This window comes from Bombus flavifrons, chromosome 11 (genome assembly GCF_040668555.2).
Source record: "Bombus flavifrons isolate JBK064 chromosome 11, iyBomFlav1_principal, whole genome shotgun sequence".
NCBI lineage: Eukaryota > Metazoa > Arthropoda > Insecta > Hymenoptera > Apidae > Bombus > Bombus flavifrons.
Genome location: NC_138452.1, coordinates 11,725,596 through 11,751,287, shown reverse-complemented (window position 1 = coordinate 11,751,287; position 25,692 = coordinate 11,725,596). Strand labels below are relative to the sequence as shown.

Sequence of the window (25,692 nt, the reverse complement as noted above, 5' to 3'; positions counted from 1 at the left end):
GGATTAACAAGCCTAAAATTCACGACAAATTTTATCCTTACGTCGTATTAAAGTTGACACATGTAACGTGAGGTTAGAGTGATATTAAGGGAAGAAGTAGGACAATTAATTTCTTAGATATCACGTTCAATATTTAAACAGCGATTCCATCGGCGTGGATACATATTCATAACGCATAAACTTGCCGACAAGGACAGTCTTCTTGGCTTAAGTGGTGCACTTCGTTCCACGATGTATTGTAGATTATCAGTTAAAACGTGTAACACAGTATGTGTTCTGTTGTGTCGTTTAACGCGTTCTTTACCATTGATGGAATCTACGAGACCAATATATTCTTCTGTCTATACCTTATATACACGATGTTAAACAAGCAACTTACGCACAGTGATAATCTAGTTGATATCTCGATTTATTTTTGTCGCTGATATTTAAGCAAAAATCGATAAAGATCGGTTTAAAGCATAAGAAAAATTCTCAGGTAAATTTATACAAACTTGAAGAGCGAAACGTTCGAAAGTAAAATACTTTAATAATATAGGTAGTAAGAGGTTTAAAAATATTTCACTGAAATTTACGTTTTAGGTACTAAGTATGTAGGTTAAAAGGAAAAATCAATACAGAGACGAATAGTACTTCAGAAAATAATTGCTAAAGCGAACGCTTCCGCCTAGCTTTATTGACTAAAGTCTAACAGGAAGCTAGTCATCTAATATTACCTGCTCAGCTCTGAAATTCTATTTTGCACGATGTAACGTCTAATATTATTTCCTTCGTTCGAAGTAATAATTTTCATATTTGCATTATGTATTTGCAATTTTGTGGACGCGAGGAGGACCGATTTAAGGAAATGAGAAAGAACAACAATCAAATTATCCGACTCTCTCCTGAAAAGTCCTGAAAAGAAAAATGTCGCTACTCTTCGAATTTTTGTGTCAAACAAGACGGCATTTGATACTTGTAAAAAATTTTCACGTGAAATTCAAATATAAGATCACGCGTATTAACGATGATTTCTTTAAATTTTCGTCGAACGTAAGAATAACATAATGTAATTTTCTAACCATAAAGGATCGCGATTAATACAGAAAATAACTGAAAGAAGTTGATACAAATTTATATGTATTTCAATGAACAGATTCAACGAAGAATTTTTCCACTGTTGAAATTCGTGAGACGGGGCAGGACGTAATTCGCGATAGATCGTCCTCATGCGTAATCGCGAAATTATGTCACATGCGAACGCGACTCTTGTCCAAGCTGGAATATTACGTCATGCCGATGGCTAAGAGCAAGCAGACACGCCGCGAGCATTACATATTTGGAAGATCGTTTCGCGACGAGGTCATCATACAAAAATGAACATCGCGACAGATAAGACGGCTCGAAGATCGAAATCCGCAAAGAGTTACGGTCTCGTTTTATGTAGGACCCCTGTGCCGAGTCATTTCGTACAAGCTCACCTACTTTCTTAAAAAACATACCGTTTATTTTTTTCACTGGAAACTTATATGGAGTTGCCTGGCAATTACTGATACCAGTAATTCATTCTTAAAATGTATAGACAAAATGTGAAATCGAAATTTTAATCGTGCCTTACCTGTCTTGAAAATCAAAACGAGCGTTTTCGAGTATTTTTTAATCAATCGTATTTTTCTTAGATGCGATAACTTCTTAGATATTTCAACTTGAGAGATGTACGAAAGAATCATTGATAATATGCACGATCACTCGTTTTAATTTTATGACAAATTTTCGTTTGCTAATATTAATTTTTACTATGTATCTGATGGACATCTGTGAGAAATGTACCTGATTAACTTTTCTTAACGTAATAATAGCTAACTGTTTCCAAAAATTCATTTATTCAATTTTATATCAGATTATCTTCAAAGAACATTTTACTCTGCCGATATATTAATGTAATTTGAGATATACTTTTCTCGGATTTCAGTAATAAATTCCAAGATTTGAACGGAACTACTATTTAATCTTATCTGCGAGACTATAATATAATAGTCAGACTCAAATTTCTTCGAAATTTCTCTCTTCACGCTTATTATTTCGTAATAACTCTTTAAAAAATGCGATTCTCTTCCATTTACGTACATCGTTATCGACGATCAATTCTTAGAACGAGATTAAGAAGTTTACGATCCACCGATCAAATAATCGAAAGTTCATCATCGACCGCATGTTGCGGTAAATACGGTCCTCGCAAAACTCCAAAGCCACGGGGATACCTTGACACATGATTAAAAACAAGGTGACTTGTCACAACCAATCACGTAGGTGGCATTAAACTGATGCATTAATGCAACAGTGACCTTGATTTCGCGCAGTCTTTGCGATCGTGGGTGGTAACTGAAGTGCAGATTCACTTTTTCTTCTCTTACATAAATCCTTGTCATTAAAATATTCCAGCGATCCGGCTCGAATTACCGGATTCTATTTAAAAAAGTAACTGCCCGGAGTTTTTTTCGATAAACAGTTCGCCCGTGCACTGGATTTGAACTCGTAAATATTTTTGCAAACTGTTCGAACGATTCCTGGTAGTATCGAAACCATACAGAAACGTCAATAAAAGTAGAGAAAAAGCTTTGATGTATTGCCTAATGAATTAACCATTTCCTTTCCTCTTCTTTTTGTATATTTCAACCGATTTAGTGCGATTGAATTAACGGAAGTTGTATTTCTTTCAACGACATAATACAGTTTCGCTATACAGAACATTATTTTAGCGCGTTAGAATATTACACATTTAGCGAATATCGTGGAATATTAAAAATAAAGAAAAGTGTTCAAAAATAAAGAAAAGTAATACAAGAAAGGATAAAAAGTTACCTAAAACTCATTTTTCGAAGCTTAAATAAGACGGAACGCAAGTATGATTACACGAGTTCAAAATAACTTTGGAATTCTTAAGCGAGAAGCTTGTTTATCACGCTTAAAGTGACGTATAGTTGCTGCGAGCCACAAACTAGGATATTCTAACAAGCCGGTAAGGTGAACGCTCGAAATTTCTAAATTCGACTATTACAACAAACATCGGAGCACCTGAATAACCAACCACTAGGCGAATAACCGAAGAAACACAAACGTGGCCGCTCCATTTTTCGATATAAAAGATCCGCTGCAATGGGTCCGTGTCTCGCACGTGCGGACGTTATTATTCGTACGAACATTACATTATTTATTCGTGCACGGACCAAGATAATGTTGTAGAACGATGAAAAAATGGCGAAGAAGGAACACGTGTCTTGTATGTATGTACACACATCGTACCGGGGTTTCTTCGAAAGCTGGACGTTGGTCGTTCTTAAAGTCTCGTTGACATAAGCAGAACAGCTTTCATCTTCCGAAACAAACGCGTGCGATTACATTTTTCTCCTCTTTCACGTTATTCAAACAGATATGGTCCTTCGAGATGCGGTGGCGTATGTTATTACAAATTAACATCCGTAAGTTAGTGTTGTCTCGACGAAATCGTGAGGGAATTTTAGAGACATAAACTTAAACCATTCAGGGTCAAATTTTATTTAGACGCAGAGGAAAATGTAGTTTTGATTGATTAATAATAGAAACGTATCTCGTGTGTTGATGTTCTTGTAAGGGAGAGACACTGAAATTTCAAGCCAACTTTGCTTAAGGGTTTATCGTTTAATCGGTTAATAATATGTAAAATAATTAGCAATAATTAAACAACAACTAAAATAATTAATAAGTCATGTTGCAATCTCACGATGTTGTTACAGATCTGCAGAGATTCATACAAATGCGATTGCAAGGGGATAAAAGGTACGCCAGGTTTCCCTGGTATCACTGGACCTCAGGGACCGGAAGGACTTCCTGGTGACATCGGACCAGATGGGCCACCTGGTCCAAAAGGTGAAAAAGGTGCTGCTGGAGAATATGGTGGTACAGGAGAAAAGGGCTACAGGGTAAGCGAACAGTCATATCTCACGATATTATTCACGTTGAAAATTGCATGATTAAATAGGTTTATGAGTATTAATCAGTTTTACAATTATTCAACCGCATATATCCATAATAAATAATTTCAAAATATATACAAGAAAGATATCTTTATTCCAATTCTTATTCACATAATGTGCGAATAATTCAAACATAGATCTGGATGATGATATTCGAGTCGCTCGAAAACCGAAAAGTTGGCAAATCCCATAAGTTAAATTCCATGAAAAATAATATCGATCAGGTTGGTTGTTGAAGGACTGAGTATCGTATTACGTACAACCGAAATGTACAATTGCTTAAACAATTTTGATAGAGGCAGAATTTTTAGTAACTGACGCAATTACATCGTAAAATACTTAATGAGGGCTACAGATGTCTCGTCTTCTTCTTCTTTTTATGTTTCCTTTTTGTTTTTTTTTTTTTTATGACCATGAGTCAATCTCAACATCGTGGGTGTATTAGCAGAAAATAAAATACGGGGAAATTATGTGAATCCGTAGTATCGCAGCTGCTTCTTAATTGCTTCCGCAGTCCGTAACCGTCGAGAAGTGCCTAAATTGGTCCTCCAGAATTGGGCGAAATATTTATTCCTTCATGGACAGCCATGATTAAAAATACGGTACTTGTTGCATCGATCACTTTAGTTCTACATTACCATATTTTAATTAAAAAATTCTTTAAAATCAATTCAGCGCATAGCTAATAATTTCAAAAGTATCCAATAATTCCGTAATAATTGCATTTTGAAATTATAATCTTCAAAATTCTTGAAAAGAAAATTTCGTATACGAATACTATTAGGTTGTCCGAAAAGTCTCTATCTTTTACAGACACGTCTTTTACAACGACGCATCTTTATACAAACACGAAACCTAATCTGTCTAACCATGTAAACTTTATCCGGATAAAACAATATGGAACATACGTAATTCGATAAAATAATATAAAAGGAAAGATATTGTGCATCCATTATTTCCTTATAAAACGAAAGAAACTTTTCGGACGACCTAATAATACGTAACACATATCACAGTTAAAAATTAAACGCCTAAAAATAACACGAATAAATAATACGTATACGTGTAAAAGAAATAGTAGAGTATCAAGATCGAACATAACTGTACGTCTAAAAATAAAAAATCTAGATCCACTTCTCTTTTGCTAAAACTGCATAAACCGAATACGCGGAAGGAACACAATCGAAATCGCATAGCGGGATTATCGTATTCTCTCCATTTGTTGAGCTAACGAGGATACCAGAGCCGCTTTTTTCGGTTCGATTTTCGATGAAATTGTTGCTGAGCACGCGTGTACGCGTTCAAAAGGGGGATTAAAAAAGAGCGGTATGGCGTCAGCCGCCAGAAACGGAGCGTTTCCAAATGCGGAGAACGAGAAGGAATTACCGCGGAACTCCCACAAAGTCCGCCCGCACTCGATCCTCTTGTACAGAAGTACCGCGAATCCATTCTTTCGCAACCCGAACCCGATACAATATGATGGGACATTACACCGTGACGAGAAACAGAAATGATTCGTCTTCGACGAAGAGCTGACTCGGGACGAGACAAAGAAAATAAGGAGAGTTCGTACGTTACGAACCGTATCCAATCACGCTGTCTCACGATCAATGATGTAGTCCGCCATCGTGATCAACGATTGTCGATCGTTGCGGTCGAGGGTTGATCGGGTTTTCGGCTGGGAGTCGATGAAATTCGATCGAGTTTGGTTTGTAAAGTTCGATGGCAAATAGTTGAAGTTGATGTTGATGTAATATTTGTTTTTTCAGTTCATCTTTTTCACCGGTTCTCTGATCTTTCAAAATCTCGTAAAATTTTAGAGAAAAACGATAGGATAAAATATACTGAATATACTAAATAATATAGTAAACTGTGGATTTTTATGGATTTATGGGAAATTTGAAAGTGGTATAATGCTCAAAATACTCAAAACGCTCAAAATGTTCAAAACACGTAATAAGCAAAAATGTCGTGTGATTATGCAAGTACGAAGTTACATAAAAAAATCAGGTCACAAGAAGAATAGAGGATGCAGCAACGAGGTGATAAGGACCTTTATCAAAACGATGCGAAATATTGCGGAACCATGTTAAGAGAATGGTACTTCACGGTTGCGCAGTCGACTCCTTAATGAACATCTATCAGTTTGCGGCAAGATAAGACTTTACGAGCACATTTTTCTCTTTTTTACGACACATACGGATTGCATCTTTTACATCGGGACGCCGGCGGCTCCAAACGAGTCATCTGGATGACGTCATGGCCCTTTCTGGTACCACTGCATCGAGAGCGACCTTTTCGACCGCTGCAACGTTGCCAGTATCCCCGATTTTCTTCATCGCTTCTGACCTTTTTTACGCGGCTTAAAAAGATGCCATAAACGGAACAAATGATAATTTTATTGTGCTTTATGATGATAATAATTCTTCTAGGTAACTAATTTACTAAATCGTTCGTGTCGGAATATTTAGAAGATCACTTCGAGGTTGACCGTTCATTTTGGAACAAATTATAATTCAGCGTAAATATAAATTTGTAAAATACTTTTGGTTGCAAAAAATTGATCGCAGTAGATGTTATAAATTTAAGCTACGAGAGGATCCTATCTAACTAACTATCATAATTAGCGTTGTATCTTATCTTACATTTTATATTACCAAGGTAAAATCAATTGACAATTACAAGAATTACAAATTATAGCAAAATGCAATGAAGTAGGAACCAGTCGAAAATGGTACATTAATTATAATGGTAATTAAAATGGTAATAAATTAAATGTTACGCAGTTAAATACTTTACTCAAAGAAGACATCCAAATAAACTGATACCAAGTTACAAATAATGTTAAGTTCCTCCAACTCGATAATGAACTTTCCCATTAACGACAAAACGATTGATATCGGATTAATCGTTAAATCATAAAATTCCAAGGCGGTAATAACCGCCAACGACAATGAATTCACAATGAACCGTAATGACATTTCTTCCAATAGCGCGATGTTTCTTCGTAAGACGATGTTATTTTTTCACAGAATTATTCAATATCCATTCGATAACCGTGCGTCATTACTGTCTAAAAACATCGATTTGCAGCTAGATGTAGGAGGAATAACGATCTCGTATATTTCCACGCAGCTTCTAGAAACGTGGGTTGGACAATAAAGGTTGGTCGTGACAATAAAACGAAGGATACGCATAATTTTTTCATTTATTCAAAAATATTCGTTAAATATCTGGCCGTAAGAGCAAAGTAGAAATCTCGAGCGATCGTATGTAAATTTCATCGGGCTCATCGTTGGCCTGACGATCGTAAATCTTCCGGTACCATTCGCCATGGTGACCATAAAGTCGAGGCTGACGCGCTCGATTAACCCGATCGTTGTTTCGACGTCGCTGGTGTTGGCAGTTAACCTTCGTGTAACGACGTTCCCAGTTTCTCTAATTTTCTAGCCGCGTATCGAGTTCAATTCGAACGAACTACAGCTTCGAGAATCTTTTTCTCTCGCTGGCAGATTCTCACGAAACGTGTCGTAAAAGGAACGCGCGCGCGAGAACACGCTGACGTCATGGTCCTTTCTGGAGAACGGATGCTGTGTTCGATGGTACCGCACTGACGCGACACTTTACCGAGCAACAAGTGAAAAAATAAACATTCCTCTCCGTGGTTATTTCGCGATACCACTCCACTTGAAAGAAGATTTCTGCTTGTGCGATGTCGTATAGAGTGGCTTCATCGAATAAGAATATTTTTGCACGTTAATAAAATATTTCTACCAATCGAGGCATATACTTTCTTCTGTGTAATATCGAGACTTTTTCGATGCATTGTTCGATGTAAGTTTTAAACTTATACCGGTAAAAAATGTTACGCGATTAATAGTCCTTGATTGTGAATTCTATTAACGGAAAAATTATGCAGTTAAAATATCTTTAATACATATACGTGTCGTTGCAAATATCGTTTCCGATTAGAGAACATATTCCGAAAATTTCTCAAATGTGAGAAGAATATGAAAGAATCGTCACTGATATGTATGATGTTTCGTTTGTACTACAAGAATAAAAAGTACTAGCAGAAAAAATTTCTTTCAAAGTCTTTTTTAAAACGACATTGAACCATAAACGATTAGAGAACCGAAGTAGAATTAAAAAATAGAACATATCTCTAAACCGCGTAATAAAATGTGGAACTATTCGAATTGCGCCAATCTGAAAGATCAAAACTGACGTGAGAAATTTTGAAAGCACGCACGAGCTTGCCCCACGTTCGAAACCCATGTAAAAGCGACACGATCGCAAAACCGATCGAAATAAACTCGATGCAGCTTGTAAAAAATAACTCAATTGGAAAATTATTCGGCGCAGTGGTGTCGCCAGAGGCGAACAAAAGCTGCAGACCTCGTTCCGAAATTACCACCGAAGTGGTGGGAATGGCACAATTCTGCGCTTTGGGTTAACAATTCGGCCCGACGGTTCAGGACGTAGGCGTTAATGATAAATTGCAGCATCTCGCCTTCCTCGCGTTTGGCATTGATCCCTATCTACGTAACGATTACCCAGATATTACATATTACAAGCATACCCACGTGCCACGACTATTTTGTACGACCGATGAAATCGTCGTCTACGTCGTTGTCTCGTTATCAGGATTGACACGAATTAACAGAAACGCGGGCCTTTCCTATTGCAGTTCCGCCCCGAGATTACTCGATTTCTGCTTCCTTGCGCTTTTCGTAGCGTTAGTTATCGTGACGCGTCGGTTTGATAGACGAGTGACACATAAAAAAAAAAAAAAAAAAAATAGTCAATTTCGAGAGAAAAAGCAAAATTGTAATATTACACGCAGGTTCCTTGGGAAGTTCGTAGCTTTTTGATAATCGGTATCGCGTGCTGTGGTAGATTTTAGTAAAGTTGGAAGACACGAAAAAGAAAATAGGCGGGACCAAATCTATTAATAACCGACGAAGATTTCCTACACGGTAAACAATTAGAAAAATCTAAGGTCGTCCATGTGGGGATCGTCAAGCTGATCAAAGAGCAAACTAAAAGGCGACAAGAAAATACACGAGGTAGGAAAAAAGGAAACAGAAGTGCACGCCCACGCGGTAAAAGAGACGTCGACGTTGACGAGGCTGGGACGAGCACGTGTAACCCCTGTTTTGTTTCGCTTGAACGAAGTAGGGTATCTAAGCGCCGATAAAGAAATCTCCGTTTCACCGACGATACGCCTCTCTCTGCCATGCGGCTATCCTCCTTTGATACCGAACCTACGTGCCATTAACCCCTCGTGACATTCGCACTTTGTACCACCCCATCGTCGATAGCCGAACAAATTTACGTGACATTCATTTTTATACGTGTGAATTCTCGATGATCGTTTAACCTGTTAACCGAAGCAAACAAGTCGCTCGAATTTTCGATCTTTTAAATACGAAGTTGCCTTATTTACGCATCTTTTATCTTCTAATGCATCGCTTCGTTTCTGTGGGAAACGATTTTGTCGTATTTATGTTTGAAAGTATATTATACGATAAAAACATGTGCTCAAATTAGATCGAGATAGAACAGGCTTATTAAAAAAAGCAGTATGTATTATGAAATTTATTAATCGTTCAATCCTCCACGATAGCGGGTATATTCTTGCAATTGGGTCGAAAAATACTCGATTACTCGTAGCAATCGTGGGGCATCGATTGCTCGAGTTTCGTCATTTATGTTTCATTTGAACTCTACGATAGTGCGTGATTTGCTGATACACGCTTTAAAACTTGCAAGGATGTACGTATTTGCTGACGTAATAGTTAGTTTGGAAATCGTCGCATCAATTTCGCTGAATTCGATATCAGCGTCAACCTGTTGCAAAAGATATGTCAACCAAACTGATTAATTTCATCTTTCATATATTCTAATTTTGCTACTTTTCCATTTACGAGGAATCCTGTGAGCTATATTGACTGTGTATTGCTATTTTCTGAGGCTTAAAACGATCGATTTAGAAATTAAATTATCGATATAACGAGAGATATTTTATAACTACCTGTTGCACGTAAAATTCGTTTGTCAAAAAACACGCCATAAAGCATGGGCGCACTGGTCTGATAGGAAGATTTATTGAAAATCGCAGTAATCTCTTTCAATTCACATTCGACCCATTGTTGATTTGCCGGTACATTTCACGCAGCGATAACGGATACCGAAAGGTGATAACAGCCATAGAACGGATACACGCAGCGAAGTCCTACGCGTTCGCTCGTCTTCTCATATCGCAAAATGTGGGGGTGAGAAGCATTTCCGTTCCGCAATCATCTACATATCGCTTGAATCTAATACCTCGCAGTTACTGGCAACGCTTTTACCGCGAAAAATCCAACGAATATCGAATTCGATAAAATCTACGAGATTTCGCGTATGAAAAAACCGACCTTCTTATCGTTGATTCGTCATTCAGTGTAAATTGATCAAATTAATTAATTCGTAGAAAATATGTCTGCGAAAATTGAAGATCGACCGTTGTTCAGTTGAATTCGATTACCGACCAACAAAGTTTCCGATTTAATACTCGAAAACGAAAAGGGAAGATGATAAAGTATATAATAAAATAAAACTTTTTCCACCTATCGATACAACGAATGTGTTACACCGTCTGAAATACACAGTCACAGCCACATAATAGAATATCATCAGTCAGTATAATATTACTTTTAACATCAACGTCATCTGAAATTTACCAAAACTAGACTCTATTCTCGGAAATCTGTTCCTACATTCTTTATCCACAGATATTTATCCCACACTTATACCATGCAATTTCGTAAGCCTTCGCGATGTTCGCGTTCTCGCTGATTGCTCTAATCTAGCGGGCGATTTGAATCGTCTTTCTTCGCGTAAGATTTTCACGAAATTAGGTCGTCCCATTAAAAGCGCGAACCGACCGAAAGACAGAAGGAGAGACAGAGAGAGAGAGAGAGAAAAGAACGAAAAAGGGAGGATGACATACCACGCGTATTGCGATAACGCACTTCCCATTGACAGATCATTCTATGCTTCCAGCAGTGTGAAACCGGATGTCGAATGATCTCATAACCAGATACGCTCTGCCTACCCTTCCTTCCTTAACGTTTCACAGAATTTCAGCGAATAGTTTATCTGTGAACAAAAGAAGATAAAAAAAAAGGAATTGACGAGCTTTCTAGAAAAAAGAATCCACGACACAAAATGATACATCGAATAAAGCCTTTATTCTGACTTTTAACATCAGTTATTCTGTGGTCGGCTTATTAGAAGTTCTTTTGATCTCGTATCGAACAGGACAATTAATCTATGTACATCGTCGACGAGACGATCAATCGATCAGAACTTTTATATTTGCTCAAAACGATGAAGTTAATCGTCTCTCGGTTGGTCCTGTCATCGGCTAGCCAACTCTGCTAATTGAGAACCGTAAACGTGTTTTATCTGTCAAATTGTACGATATTTCGACAAACGCGGGCCATCGTTCGAACGAGATTGAAAAATACGAACGTAAGTACTGCGATATTGACGAAATTGTTCGTTCGTTCGTTATTCGGTTTGCGAAGGCTCGCTTGTACATACGCAACTTTGATCAGCTTGATGTTGATATTTCGACATTTTGTGAAACGTGAATTATAAAATTGATGGTCAATGATGGTCACGCGTAGCATGAAATTTAAAGGAGAGGCTAATTACGAACGAAATTGAACAAAATGTTACAACGTTGAAATACGTCAGTATATACGTCAGTACAGACGTGTTTTAACAATGACGAGTTTCATTATATGGTAGGATATTAATACAGATATACGAATCAAACATTAATACAGAAATATAGAATAACGTAAGAATAAACAGATTCTGTTAGAGAAGAAGAATTTCTCCGAAATAATATGTATATATTTTATTAAATATTTTTGGACCAATCGATTTCTTTTATGAAAATTCTTTCATACAATTTATCATTTTCTACACCGAAATTACTTTTCAATCGTGCACACTTTCATCTTGGATTCGCCGGTTTCCGTTTAAGGAGAGGATTTATGACTCGTCATCCTAGATTTAACCCTTTCCCTGAGTTCACACCAGACCAATCAGTGCAAGCCCTTAAAAGGAAGTGTGTCAATTTGTATCGAGTCTGACCATATTTGGTAGGCACCGGTACCCTCTACCAACTATACTCTCTGGTACTTGCACCGTAAATTCATGTTTTCCAAAGGTGAACAACCTTCCCGCCCCTTATCTTAAATTTATTCCAAGTGTCACCGAATTTCGATAAATATTATATTATCGTCGTGTAACATATCGATCGATATATATCTACTGATCCATCAATTTAAATAAATCACGTCGCCTGTTCATTACCATTACTGTAATTTTAATCGAAGATCTTTTTTAATAAAATATTCCAAATAAATATTTATGTTCATGAAACATAGCTTTTAAAGATTCTTTTCTAATTACTTCTAGGTACTTTAAAGATTACTTTAAGGCGAAAGAAGGCGATAAAACTTGTTTCTTACGCATAGAGCAGTTTTTGTTGGTCTCTCAATTTAACTACTCGGCAAAACGCATGGCGATAGGTAGCGTGGCAAAATCGATTCACCAGCGAAATATAGAAATATTCGACTCGGTACCTGCTCGGTGATATTTCAGCGGCATGCGTTTTCCCAATCATAATTAGTAAAGCACACGCAGCTTCCATGGAGGCCGTTGAAATATTGAGCAATTACAAACGATTTGTGGTCATATGAATTTATCAAGAACAATTATTGTCCGCTTTATACCCCGGCCTACTTTCAGCCTCCCTTTCTTCTCTATTCCATACATATCCCTCTATCCTTGTCTCTACGTAGCTAGTTGTCTGGCTATTAATTCCACCATGCATCTGTTCTACTATTTATTCGTTCGCTTGCGCATCTAGCTGTCTAAATACGCGCGTATCTATAGAAATAATCGAACAATATTTTTCTATTTCTTTAAAAAAATTACCATTTAATTAATAAACTGTGATTCTTTATATAATTTTCATTATTCATATGAAATATTCGTATTTTTATGAAATAAAGAAAACATAAAACAAACATATTTTTCGCTCACTAAATATTATAACAAATACTTTGTCTATTTTACACATGGTTGTATACGTATTATACTTTGCCATCCGCGACGAACATTAAAATGGCAAAATTTACGGCAAATAAAATAAAATAAAAGGGCAAAAATTACGAGTCTCGGTTATCGAGTCGTTAAAAGTTTCGAAACGCGGAGCCGCGATGATAAGAGCGGGCTTTCACGCGAGGAGACGCGACGCACGCTGACCGATTCCCATGAGTATTTCATGGGTAGCTGTCGAATCCGCTGTTATCTGACCCGAATACGAATCAGCCGCGTTTCCATATTAATTCAGTCGGCCGGCGCGCACACATTCGCTTTTCCCTTTCCTTGCGACAACTTCGAAACGTAACAGCGCGAGGACCTCCTCGGACGCGCTCGATTAAGATAAATAATTAAGATAAATCGGCGCGAACGCATAAATAATTCCGCGAATCGGTGGGTCGCTTTATAACTTTTCACTTTAACGATTGTAAATAAGAGGTGTGATTAACGTTCCGCTGAACAAGCGAGTCCCGCAATAGGTGGACGCTACATCGGGCATAGTTCATCAATTTCGGATGTCCGATATGTATAATTAAAGTGTGAAATACAGGATCGTTAACACGAATGATATATATCCGTTTTACGCCTGTTTCACGAAACGATTCAGTCCCGGCTCTCCACGTTCCAGGCGAATGGCAGTGAATCTTCTATTCACTGCGCATCCCTTTGTTGGAAATTTTAAATAACCGTTCCATATATACTCGCGTATATATCATACATCGATGATTCATAAATGTATTCGGTATGATAAATGAAAAACGTGTACAATATTCAAATTATTATTTTCAATACGAATTTCTTGTTAATTCTACTTTACGAATATAAAATGTATAACACTGTAATTGTGTCAGGGTAAAACAGTTCCGAGTTCAGCAAAGATTTCTAAATGTGAGATATGGTGATACGCCACGTGGAAACATGCACGTGGATACCGCGAATAAGACGATGGACAAAGGAAGTTGGTCTGATCAGCGTTGTCTTGGTCAGGAGGACCATTCTGGTCCACGACAGCGACCGATTCGTATCGAGCAATAGCACGGAACTTTATCGAGTCTTTGTATATCTTACGATTGATCGTGCAGATATTAAAATTCCAACTACTTTCCATGAAACAATGCTAAAGTAATTCGGATGGAATGCATAATAGTTTACGAGAAATTTACAAAAATAGTCATCGAAATATCGTTGTAACATCGCGTTTCATGAAAAATTTCAGCAGGGAAAGAAGTAATATATAATTAGTTTACAGTCTTGTGGTACAGCATTCTCAATCAGGCGTGCTTCTTGAGAGTTGTGCAACAGGTTAACTGATAAAGCTGTTTCTTCTTTTTTTTTTTTTTTTTTTACCGTTTCTTAAAACTGTAATCACGCAAGATAAGTGCGTTAATGGTCGACGGAAGATCTGACGAAGCTAAGAATTTTCCATTACAAATAAAAATTCAAGCTAATTCGAGGATTGCGTCAAGACGCAATTCGTACTTAACGCAACATACGCATTTTTAATGCATAATGAAATTTCCCAATGTAATTACAGTTTCCAGGAATACTTGGAAAACAAGCAAAATAGTTTATATTTTAATGCTGCATAGACAAAGATAAAGGCGAGAATAATATTATTGCCATCGATTTTCTAACTTCTACGTGCTGTTATACATGCGTACAATTTAACTAACATTATCTTTCCTTTATCTATCTTTTCTCTTTATTCGTTCTCTCCTCTTTATTTTCTCGCATATTATAATCTAGATTAATAAATCGATAAATAAGATTGAAACTTAAGGAATTTTTGTAATCGTTAATTTGGAAATGTTTGTGTATCTGTAAATGTAAAAATTTACAGAGAATCCACGTAGACGTATAAAATATCCAAATTAAGAAGCTCGTTATAACATTTAATAGGAGGAACAAATGTCTATTCAGATTCTATTTCTTCAGTTACATCGATAAAGATATGAAGCTGCGTAGATATTCGTAGATGTAATAATCACATCGTTGTATGTCAAAGATAAGCACACAAATAATCCGTAGTCGGTCGAGCACTCATCAGACACGCGTCAGGATCAAAGCAGATCCGCCGGGGGTAGCAGCAAAGTAGAGGAGGGTACAAATAACCACTCGTTCCGTGATTGCCACGCATTCACCAGAGACGAGCGAGCGTAAATGTTGCGTGAAAAGCCACGGGTAAGCTTGCGACGCGTCTCGTAAACTCCTTTTGCCCTCGTTCCACCCCTTGTCACGTGAATTAACGCAAAAAAGCTTTACCCATAAGAAAGCAGTTTTCGGTTTTATCTCTTCCTTCGCTTCTTCTTCCTTCCGAAACCTGTTTCCACTTCGATCTACATTTTTCCTATTTTCTTCTCCACCTAAAGTAATTCGATTCTAACGCCTCTCGTATATTTTCGTCCGAATAACATAAACTAAATTTCGTAAAATTTGTTTCCAAGCTGAGATCTATCTTCGTTGCTCGTACCTTCGATCTACCTTTCTGTCGTTTTATCTTCCTACCGAAAAACTTATCTCTCAATTTCTTTCTCTTTGCCATTTTTATTCTCGATTTAACGTTCGTCGGTTAATTAACCACAACCACGAGCCGTACATCTTAATTATGCGAGTAATTCGAGCTTCGTAGGTAGAGAAACGGTGGCGGAATTGCGAGTGTGCAAATTACCGCGTGTTGCTTGCCCGGGGGACTACTTTCCGCGGGATACTCCTTTTTCGACGTGAAATGCTGTATGCATGCACATTGTTTGTCCCGTACGGTGGTTTATATGGAGTAATTGTCTTCGTTGCGGTGGACTCTGTTCCTTTCCTTCCTCCTCGTTGTTACGCTTCAGGCACGACGGATTATTATGGTACAGCACGACGGTGGTGTGTAAAGTGGTTCTTAGGAGGGTGTGAAAAATGTTTATGCGGAAACACGTCATAATGATGATGTTAAGTAGCCGAGTATGATTTATTATGCTTTATAATTCATCAACATTCAACGTACACTTTATGGTAAACGAAATTAGCAAAGTTGAAGCTTCGCGATGATATCTAGTGGATAGAACGAATCTCTATCTTATTTGTTCAGTTTCGTCCAGAAAAATATGAAACTGCGTAAACATCCGCGTAGAAATTACTCGTTGCTAGGTTTATTGCTAATTTGTATAAATAACAGTTTATTTATTTTCCTTCGCCATCTTATATCTCGTATTATAAGCAACATTTACAAAACAAAAATTCAGATTAGTATTACGATCAAAGTGACACACGATATTACGATGCAAAAGGATATTTCTATTTTTTCTGATACCTGTTCGACGTACAACACACCCGTACCGCAGTTTGTAAAAAGTTTATCTATTTCGCTATTGTTGTTTGCAATGGGAACGAAATCTCCTATTGTTAGAAAAAGCAAAATAGGATGGTACCGCTATCAATTTTTACGACTTTTACAAAACGTAAAACACGACAATCGGATTAATTTTATTAAAACGATCACAGTTTTACGTTTACTTTATTTAACAATTTTCTAGTATAATTTCGTTCATACTACGATTAAACGCTCCGATACCATGACGAGCTTATCAACGCTATTCGACAACAAATACCATACTTTTTTCTATTAATACCTAAATGAATATAATGAAAAATTACAAGCAGGGTAACATACAGTGGCTCGCGAAAGTATATTAGCAATTGTTAACGACGCATTTTATTTCACACAGAACGGAATCGCGTTATCAGCCACGAACGATCGTGCACTTTTGCAAGCACCTCCAGATCAGGAAGCACACATTTGAAACGGTTGCAGTTGCACCACTGATTAGATGGCCTTCCAGCGAATCAATTGTGCGATGCAATAATCGTACTTTCGCAATTGCGACGAATCATGTACGATGTAACGTATTTAAAGAAATATGTAGTAGGCGGTGTACGCATAATTGTGAAATTTATTTTTATAGGAAAGGAGGAGTGGGTGTGATATCCTTGATGGGTCTGGTAATACTACATCCGATGTCTCGTCGAATAAGCTGATTATTGTCGCAGTCGTTGAAGAAAGAATATATGCGGTTGATAATTGCGATTTGTAATTTATAATCTGTAAGCCTGTTGAAATTTCCCAACTAAAACCAATGAAAAACCGTATTTTATCTTTCCATGAATTTATAAACTTCTCGCACGATCTTTTCGTCGAAAATAAAAATATGAAATATTTGTCGCAAAAGATGGTGGCGGAAGTTACAATTGCAACGAGACACTCGTTCAACGAATCTGATCTCTATTTTCTTTTCAGGGTGACGAAGGTATACGAGGATTCCCTGGAGCTCCAGGAATACCGGTTCGTAAAAATCTCCATTCCATTAAAAGTTTGTTTGTCGAGTTTCAATTTTTACATCCAAGGCTCGTTTGAATTTCCAAATTTGCTCGCCAGATGTTATCTAGATTCCACAAGCTATGAATTTAAATATCCCAACCAATTTGTAGACATCTTTTCCGAATCATGCTCGACAAGTTGCACTTTCGCGCAAAATTTCTCATTGATTCTTCGCCTCTTACCGGTTCTTGATAATGAATTCTCTTTATTATTAGATCTCATTAACACGTACTAATTCAGTCGTGCAAGAGAATAATATTGGCCCTTTTAAGCTATTGCACGCGTATAAAATCCGAAACTCATTGTCAGTGATAATTACGTTTTGAAATTTTCTTCTAGGAGCCAACTTTATGATCTGATCACTTTAGCTGTAAATAAATCGATGAAGCTTCGCTGCTACGTATCTGCGTGAACTTTTGTAGAGTTGTTATTTTCGTCCCATTTTACGGGAGCGATAAAAAATTGTCTTTTATCAGGAAAAAAAATATTATTTACGGGAAGAAACAAAAATAGACCGAAACTTGTGCAACGAGTAGCGATGGCTACAAGATCGTGCTCGTTAAATCGAATATACAAGAATTCTCGTCAACGAAGATTCGGTTCGTGGCTTTTTAATACTTGAATTCTTCCTACATCTTTTCGTTGTTAAATTTTATAAATACGACTGAAATATTTTTTTTTCTATTGCTCAAACAACACGTAACGTTAAGTACACTATTCTGAAATACGGATAATTTCTCAAAGATATAGAATTAATTTTTACCTTCGTTGAAATGATCCAAATATTCGGACTTTCCAATTTTCTAAATATTAGGTTGTCCGAAAAGTGTCTTTCTTTTACAGACACGTCTTTTACAACGACGCATCAATCATACAAACACGAAACCTAATCCGTCGAATTTTATGATCTTTATTTTGATAGAAGAAAATGGATCATACGTAATTCGACAAAATAATAAAATAGAAAATGTTGTGCATCCATTATTTCCTTATAAAACGAAAGAAACTTTTCGGACGACCTAATACTAATCAACTATGCACCTAAACGCGTTCGTTATAATTTAGAATATTACCGTATGTATATTTTTATGAAAATACATATGAAATTTATTATGTCTACGTATTTATCAAAGGAATTCTTCAGATCTTTAACCGCGGTAGAGAAATATTTTCTTGACGCGTTCCTAAAACTTTATCCAAGAAAAATTCCCAAGAAGCTTTGCGAAGCAAAGCGACCTTTCGTGTTACTCCTAGTCGAGATTTGTCCGAGTAAAAATAAAACGAAACGAAAAGAAATCTGAAGTAATTAAATCCTTGGCCGTAGGGTAATCCTGGTCCAGAAGGTGTGATGGGACCAGACGGTCTGGACGGATGCAACGGGACCGATGGACGTGCCGGTGCACCAGGATTGCCTGGTATGCATGGTGAACGTGGTCAACCAGGGCCAGAAGGAGATCCAGGGATCATTGGCGAGCCTGGTGACGGAGGTATCAATTCTGTGGGCGTGAAAGGTATTCGAGGAAATCCAGGCATCGACGGACCCGAGGTAACGAACTTTACAAGTCCCACGACCCGTTGAAAACTAAAAAACTAAAAAAATATAATTGAAGAATTGAAATGGTAAACGACTTAAGCAGCAGATACGAAGATCGAGAATAGAAAAAACAAAAATCATTTCTATCGAGTTTGATACTTACGTCGTTTATCGTTTAAACGATGGCTATAAACTTTTAGAATTTATTACCACTGTCCTCTATTTAGAGTGTAAAAGAATAGCAAAAGACGCGTTGAATTAACCATTATCCATAGTGTAATTGGCACTCGCGATTACAGTCGTCGCAGTAGCCCTAAAAGCTAAAGTAAAGTCGTTTCACAACCTACACGCTTCTTCGTAGTGTTCTGTGCGTAATTTACATCCTCGTCGACTAGAAAATCGTCGATTGATCACAGAAACCATGCACCGTGATAACTGGTAAATTATAAATTTTCTGCCCAGGGCTTTCAAGGATCGTATGGGATCCCCGGCGAAATGGGCTATCCAGGAGAGAGGGGAGACATGGTGAGTACAAGATCGCGACTTATCCGTTGGTATCGCGCTTCAGGTACCGTAACGACCGATCGGGCGAACCAGAAGGTTCGTGAACCTCTTACGAACGTTTAGGTCGTGCCATTCGTTCGCCAAGCCACGAAGCTACCAGAGAAAGAGAGAAGCGACGAAGAAAATGAAAAAGACGAGAAAAGGGAGAGGCGGTCCAGTCTTTGGACGTGTTTCGTTCCTTTTTGCGAAACGCCACCTGCTCGCATGAAATATCGTCTGGCTGACTAAGTGTTGGCCGGTAATATTTAACGGACACGCCGGAAATAAGAAATGCGGAGGCGAACGAGATGCGACTTGGAATTTAAAGGAATTCATGGGCCGCGCGATATCGCGCCTTGATAACGTGCCCGCGATGGAATCTTCTTACATGCGGCTTCGTAAAAATCACCGCTGTACGATCGTGTAACTACCTTTTGTCCTTGCCCCCTCGAACTCGCGTGCTACGATAAAAATCAGTTTCGACCGGCTAGCGCTGTGTAAAATGGAATTAACGATAAGACGAAGCGGTGAACGCAGATCGATTTCGAATTTGATACTCGTGACGATGGTATCTCGTGGTGCGAATAAAATTGCTCCAATATTTCATATAACGTAAGATATACAAGCAAAAGTTTTTATAGTAATTGTTCGAATACTTCTGCGATCTACTATATGTAGAGTTATTCCGTGACGTTCGAATGATATTTCGTGTTTGATAAAATAACGAGAAAATATGGTAAGCAGATATAGAAATATGTGGATGAAACTAGCTGGATAAGAGGCGACGATTAGTCGCTGGAGCAACGGAGCTACATGTTAATCTCTAAACAGGGCAGAATCCGCTGAAATCTGAAACGTCGCGTTTCAAGAGCCTGTTATCTGCTGACACGACAGCCACTGATAATACGAGCCGTCTACCCTCGGAAGAAGATTCCACTGCGGCCGATCGGCAACTTCCGAGAAACTCGAAACCTCTGTTAGCTGCATTCGCCCTTCTGTAAACTGGCCACCGTGCACGCGTGCATGTTGCCTTCTTACTCTGTCGTGTAAAAGATGAGAAATTGGATATAATTTCGTTCCGGTAACGCGGTTACATCCAACTATGATCTAACGCGATCTAGCTTCTAATGCAATTTCGTTTTACGAGACTTTTGAGAATATTGTACTATTGAGAATTATATTGTACTATTGTATTGAGAATATTGAGTCCATAGTACTTTCCACATAGATTGTACTCGTAGATTTAACCCTTTTAAAACTAAACTTTTTAACAACAATAACAATAGACTATGGAGTGTATAAAATCATACAGTGTTAACGTAATTTTCATATATTCTATACGATAATACGAAATACGAAACGAAGTGATAACGTATCAGCTTACTTATTTATCATAGATATATAACGAACTATTGAATCATCCTTTAGGGTTACCGCGGACCCATGGGGTTACCAGGCATGCAAGGTGAAGTGGGTGAAACTGTATATGGCGCGAAAGGTACGGTAGGTGAACAAGGAGACAGAGGAGAGCCTGGCCCACCGAGTAAAGATGAATACAAGAAAACAGACACCATGTACTATCCGGTGAAGGGCAGTAGGGGCGAGAAGGGGATGCGAGGAGATAAAGGTGGTTATGGAAGAAAGGGAGAACCTGGCATCAAAGGTCCTCACGTGAGTAACATTATGTACTTTAAATTGTTACAAATTCCATAAAATTGTACGTTGCAAGTGGAAGAAGAAATAGCGAGGTGCAAAAATATGCAAATCTTTAAGTAGTTTTTTCCTGGAACGAAGAAAAATTGCATCGTATGAAATTATTTCAAAACAACGAATTTAACATTTAAAACGTCGAATACGCTCAGAAGCAAATTAGAACAGTTCGATGTAGCAGCATTCCGTATCCTTCTCTATTTCTAATCTTCTAAAATTAATAATCGTCGAAAGAACGAATCTGCTGATATTTCAAAAGGATTTCGTCGCGTTAGTGTCGATTCGATTTAAAACAAGTGCGGCGAGAGAAAGTCTCTCTCGGTGAAGCGAGCGCGGCCACATAAATCCGAAAAACTGCGAAATTAAAAGATAATCACCGTGGATCGTCGTATGGGTGTTGTATATATGTGACATTTTCACGCAGGGTCGTCCAGGATTTGCTGGTACTAAAGGTATGAAGGGAGAGCAAGGTAACGATGGACCTAGAGGCAAACAGGGTGCAATAGGTCCGCCAGGACCTTCGGGAGAAAAGGGAGAGAAAGGGGCTCCAGGCTATGCAGGAAAACCGGGACCCGATGGATTAGATGTAAGTACTACTACTACTATTGTTTCATTCTTAGTTAAAGAAACTTCCAAATTCCAACTTCCAAAGAAAATTCCATCGCGTATTTTATTCAAATTGTACGCTGTTCGTACTTGCTTTAAAATTAATTCATCGCTTTTTACGTACATACATGCCTTGAGATTTTATTAATTTTGCAGATTTATTTATTGAACCAAATCTACGATTATGTTTTAGCGTTTTGCTACAATTGATGCGAAAATATCTAATTTAATAATCGATTTGAATAAGAATTGTCTTTCAATAGTATATCAATGGCAAACTAGATGACTTTTTGAAAATTGACTTGGAGAGATGTAGCTGTGTATTTTGATTTCAGGGAGAGTCGGGAGAGCCCGGAAACCAAGGACCACCTGGTAAACAAGGAGCTGCGGGAGAACCTGGACAATACATACCGGAACTGGACGAAATAATTCAAGGAAATATTGGAATTCAAGGAGATCTAGGTTTGTTTTTATCCAGCATCCATTTCTAAAAATAGAACGAAAAAAGATCTTGACGTAACAACTGCTCCTTTCTATCTAGGTCCGCCTGGTAATCCAGGAGAACCAGGAATACCAGGTTTACCCGGTAAAGTAGGTTATATCGGGCCACCTGGCCCTCCAGGACCGGTCGGCCCTCCTGGATCGGCAGGACTGAAAGGATCTTCCATCAAAGGAGAGCCAGGACAAGATGGTTCGTATCTAACGATTCGACGTCCATCGAAGAACGTGTTGAACCGACTGAAACATACTTCGTTACATTTCTCTTTTCAAGGTCTTACCGGAGAAATGGGTTTACAAGGTCCACCAGGTGCACCGGGTATACCCGGCCTCGCCGGTCCAAAAGGTTTTCCTGGAATATCGATACACGGCCCACCAGGCTTAGATGGAAAACCTGGATACCCCGGTATTCCTGGATTACCGGGAGATCGTGGTGACCATGGTCCCCAAGGTACCTTTTCTTTCGTTTGATAAATTGCACGTCTATTTTATAATTCATATTGATACACCTACATTTGTAGTTTCGTAATTGTACATACGTCTATACTATTTTAGGGCGTTGATTATCAGAACACCGTTGATTAATTGTCGGAATATTAATGAAAAATTGCTGATCAAATGCAAAAAATGAGGAAACGATCTCTTGTAACAAAAATTGATAAAAATAAATAACTAGACAAAATATTTTCTTATGCTCCTGATTTAAAAACACAGAATATTTCGTGAGCGACGAAGAAATCGTTTATATTCGACAATCATTCGTTCGTGTTCATTTTTCTGAATTATTATAAGCAAAAATCTTCATCGATATGCTGTAATGGAAATTTGGTATCCTGTACAATTTCCTGTAGCGATGCTAATTAACGTTTCGATCGTTCAGGTCCTAAAGGTTTCCCTGGGAAAGGAAGCAGGATCGGAGGCCCTCCGGGTGAACGTGGTTTACCAGGACTTCCAGGACTTCCTGGGCCCGATGGATTTCCAGGTGCGCCAGGTTTCAAAGGTGTAAAAGGTCTTAAAGGAGACGACTGCGGTGTTTGTACGCCAGGTATGTTATATCGATAAATTAAAAAGGAAGAAAAACTATTTCTCATTTTAATATCTATGGACGTTGAACTTTAATATTCTGTTTCAACGTCGTATCGAAAATCTGTGCTTTAATAGTATATTATACTATGGCTCCGCTCTGTTTGCTACTGTCGAGACAATATCAGTTTACTAGCGTGACTAATGATGATGACATCTTGAGATAAGAACGGTGGACAGTTATTGCTGTATCTTGAATTCGCAATAGGATTACAACGTTATCGCATTTGATAGCATCGTGTACTTATTCACTTACTTACATGCTTAGAAGCCTACACTGAGGTTTTGAATGTTCCATTAAAAAAATATTTAAAAGCTTTGTAATATCGTTTACTACGACAGCCTCTCTATTTTTATGTTTTCGTGTTCTACAAAAATTTGGATCGCGAATGACTAAACGCTATTGAAACGAATCTGTTAAAAGAGGATAATCTCTCTACCACCTACTTTAGATAATACGTGGGAATTTTAATTACATAAACGGGAAGAAAGAACGAAAATGATTTTTTAACTGTTACGAGAATAATCCACTTCGGTAGTTAATAGGTAAAGGGGAATTTAGTCGAATGATTCATTTAAAATAAAGAAAGTTTTCATCGGTAATTATTTGCAGAATAATTTCCTTGCCTCTATTTGATTTCGATTACCTCTATTTGATTATCATCGATCAAGTTATCATTGATAATTACGATTCACAATGATTGCAAATTATTAGGAAAAAATAGACACGCGGCGACTCATAAAAATATTTAAACAATTAGAGAAAATTTTATGGAGTGTCCATGTATATTTTATTTTATCTAAATGTAAAGATATTTCGAAGTTCTTATTTACCAAGAAAGAAATTCCGATCGATTATTATACAATACACGTAGTATATGAAAACGTACTATTTCTCAAAACAGGTCTACCCGGTAGAAAGGGTGAACCTGGTGATTCCGGCCTGGACGGATATCCTGGAACGCCAGGATACCCGGGATTGTCCGGACTTCGTGGATTCAAAGGTGTACAGGGTAAACGGGGTATCATGGGACCCAGAGGATTGGAAGGAGACAGTGGAAGACCAGGAATCGCTGGTCCTCAAGGCCCTAAAGGAGAAATGGGAAAATTGACATGGCCAGACAGACTAACTAGAATGCCTGGTGATATCGGTGACAAGGGTTTCCCTGGTGTCGAAGGACCAAGAGGCTCGCAAGGTCAACCTGGTAGTCGTGGTGACACTGGCATTCAAGGACCTAAGGGAGAAAAGGTAAAAATATTTTTGATCTGAATCAAAAACGGCATCTGAGAGACTTGGCCGTTTAAGAAAATATTTCAAGAACAATTGTTATTTATATTTGTAATTATTGAGTTATAATTGTTGAATTATGTCTTCTGTGATTATATATTTTCGCGAGAGCTAATCAATTTTTCGTGAAAACATAGACAACGAACGGCGCTCCTTTGTTTTCAGGGTGATTTTGGTCCTCCAGGATTGCCAGGACGCGACGGTTTCGCCAGACCGGATGGTATTCCTGGTGTTCCGGGTGACAACGCATCGATACCAAAAGAATTTCTTCGAGGTGAGCCGGGTTTCCCGGGCATTCCGGGAGGCAAAGGTCCAATGGGTGACAAAGGAGGAAAAGGCGAACCCGGAGAATCTTATCCGCCACCGGTTATAAATCTGAAAGGAGAAAAAGGATACAAAGGAGAACGAGGTGATATAGGTAAGAAGTTAAGGTGACAACATTTATTCTCTGAATTTTTTCCGATCAATTATTATACTACATATGTACTATATATATTATACTAACAATAAATGAAAAATTTGACAAAAGTAACGCTTATCAATCGCTATTTGATAGTAAACGTGCGATGAAATTTCTATAGGAGAGGACGGTGCGAAAGGTGTCGAAGGATGGCCTGGTGACGAAGGATTTCCGGGACTGCCTGGAATTTCTGGATCACCTGGTATATCGCGTCAGGGTCCTGTAGGATTAAAAGGATATCCCGGTATGCCAGGAGATCAAGGACCTCGCGGAACATCGGGTACACCAGGATCACAAGGACCAATGGGTTTCACGGTAGGCATACGAACAAACAGATCGAATCAAACGTTTAATAACTTAACGTAAAATAACGTTAAAAACAGAAAATCAACAAAAATGTATTCATAATATTTTTCTTTCGTGATGTTGAATTTTTATGCAACTATC

The 25,692-nt window shown here is 37.9% G+C and overlaps 1 protein-coding gene and 1 long non-coding RNA gene across 3 annotated transcripts in view; both read left to right on the top strand.

The window, feature by feature from the left end:
* LOC138184769 (Collagen alpha-1(IV) chain viking) overlaps window positions 1-25,692 on the top strand; it is a 56,283-nt gene that overhangs the window by 22,753 nt on the left and 7,838 nt on the right. Inside the window, exons 2-14 of one of the 2 annotated variants that reach the window (XM_069123045.1) lie at window positions 3,753-3,938; window positions 17,443-17,487; window positions 18,848-19,069; window positions 19,520-19,582; window positions 21,029-21,271; window positions 21,735-21,896; window positions 22,252-22,378; window positions 22,458-22,607; window positions 22,689-22,865; window positions 23,295-23,459; window positions 24,403-24,746; window positions 24,951-25,203; window positions 25,367-25,560. In XM_069123045.1, the coding sequence (XP_068979146.1) occupies window positions 3,753-3,938; window positions 17,443-17,487; window positions 18,848-19,069; window positions 19,520-19,582; window positions 21,029-21,271; window positions 21,735-21,896; window positions 22,252-22,378; window positions 22,458-22,607; window positions 22,689-22,865; window positions 23,295-23,459; window positions 24,403-24,746; window positions 24,951-25,203; window positions 25,367-25,560 (2,331 nt within the window). Of the gene's footprint in view, window positions 1-3,752; window positions 3,939-4,343; window positions 4,348-17,441; window positions 17,488-18,847; window positions 19,070-19,519; window positions 19,583-21,028; window positions 21,272-21,734; window positions 21,897-22,251; window positions 22,379-22,457; window positions 22,608-22,688; window positions 22,866-23,294; window positions 23,460-24,402; window positions 24,747-24,950; window positions 25,204-25,366; window positions 25,561-25,692 lie in introns of those variants that run through there. The other variant, XM_069123047.1, reaches the window with a different exon arrangement.
* LOC138184775 (uncharacterized) lies at window positions 15,111-17,434 on the top strand. The gene is made up of 3 exons (XR_011174408.1): window positions 15,111-15,344; window positions 16,874-17,046; window positions 17,111-17,434. It is a non-coding gene; the product is annotated as an uncharacterized LOC138184775 (long non-coding RNA).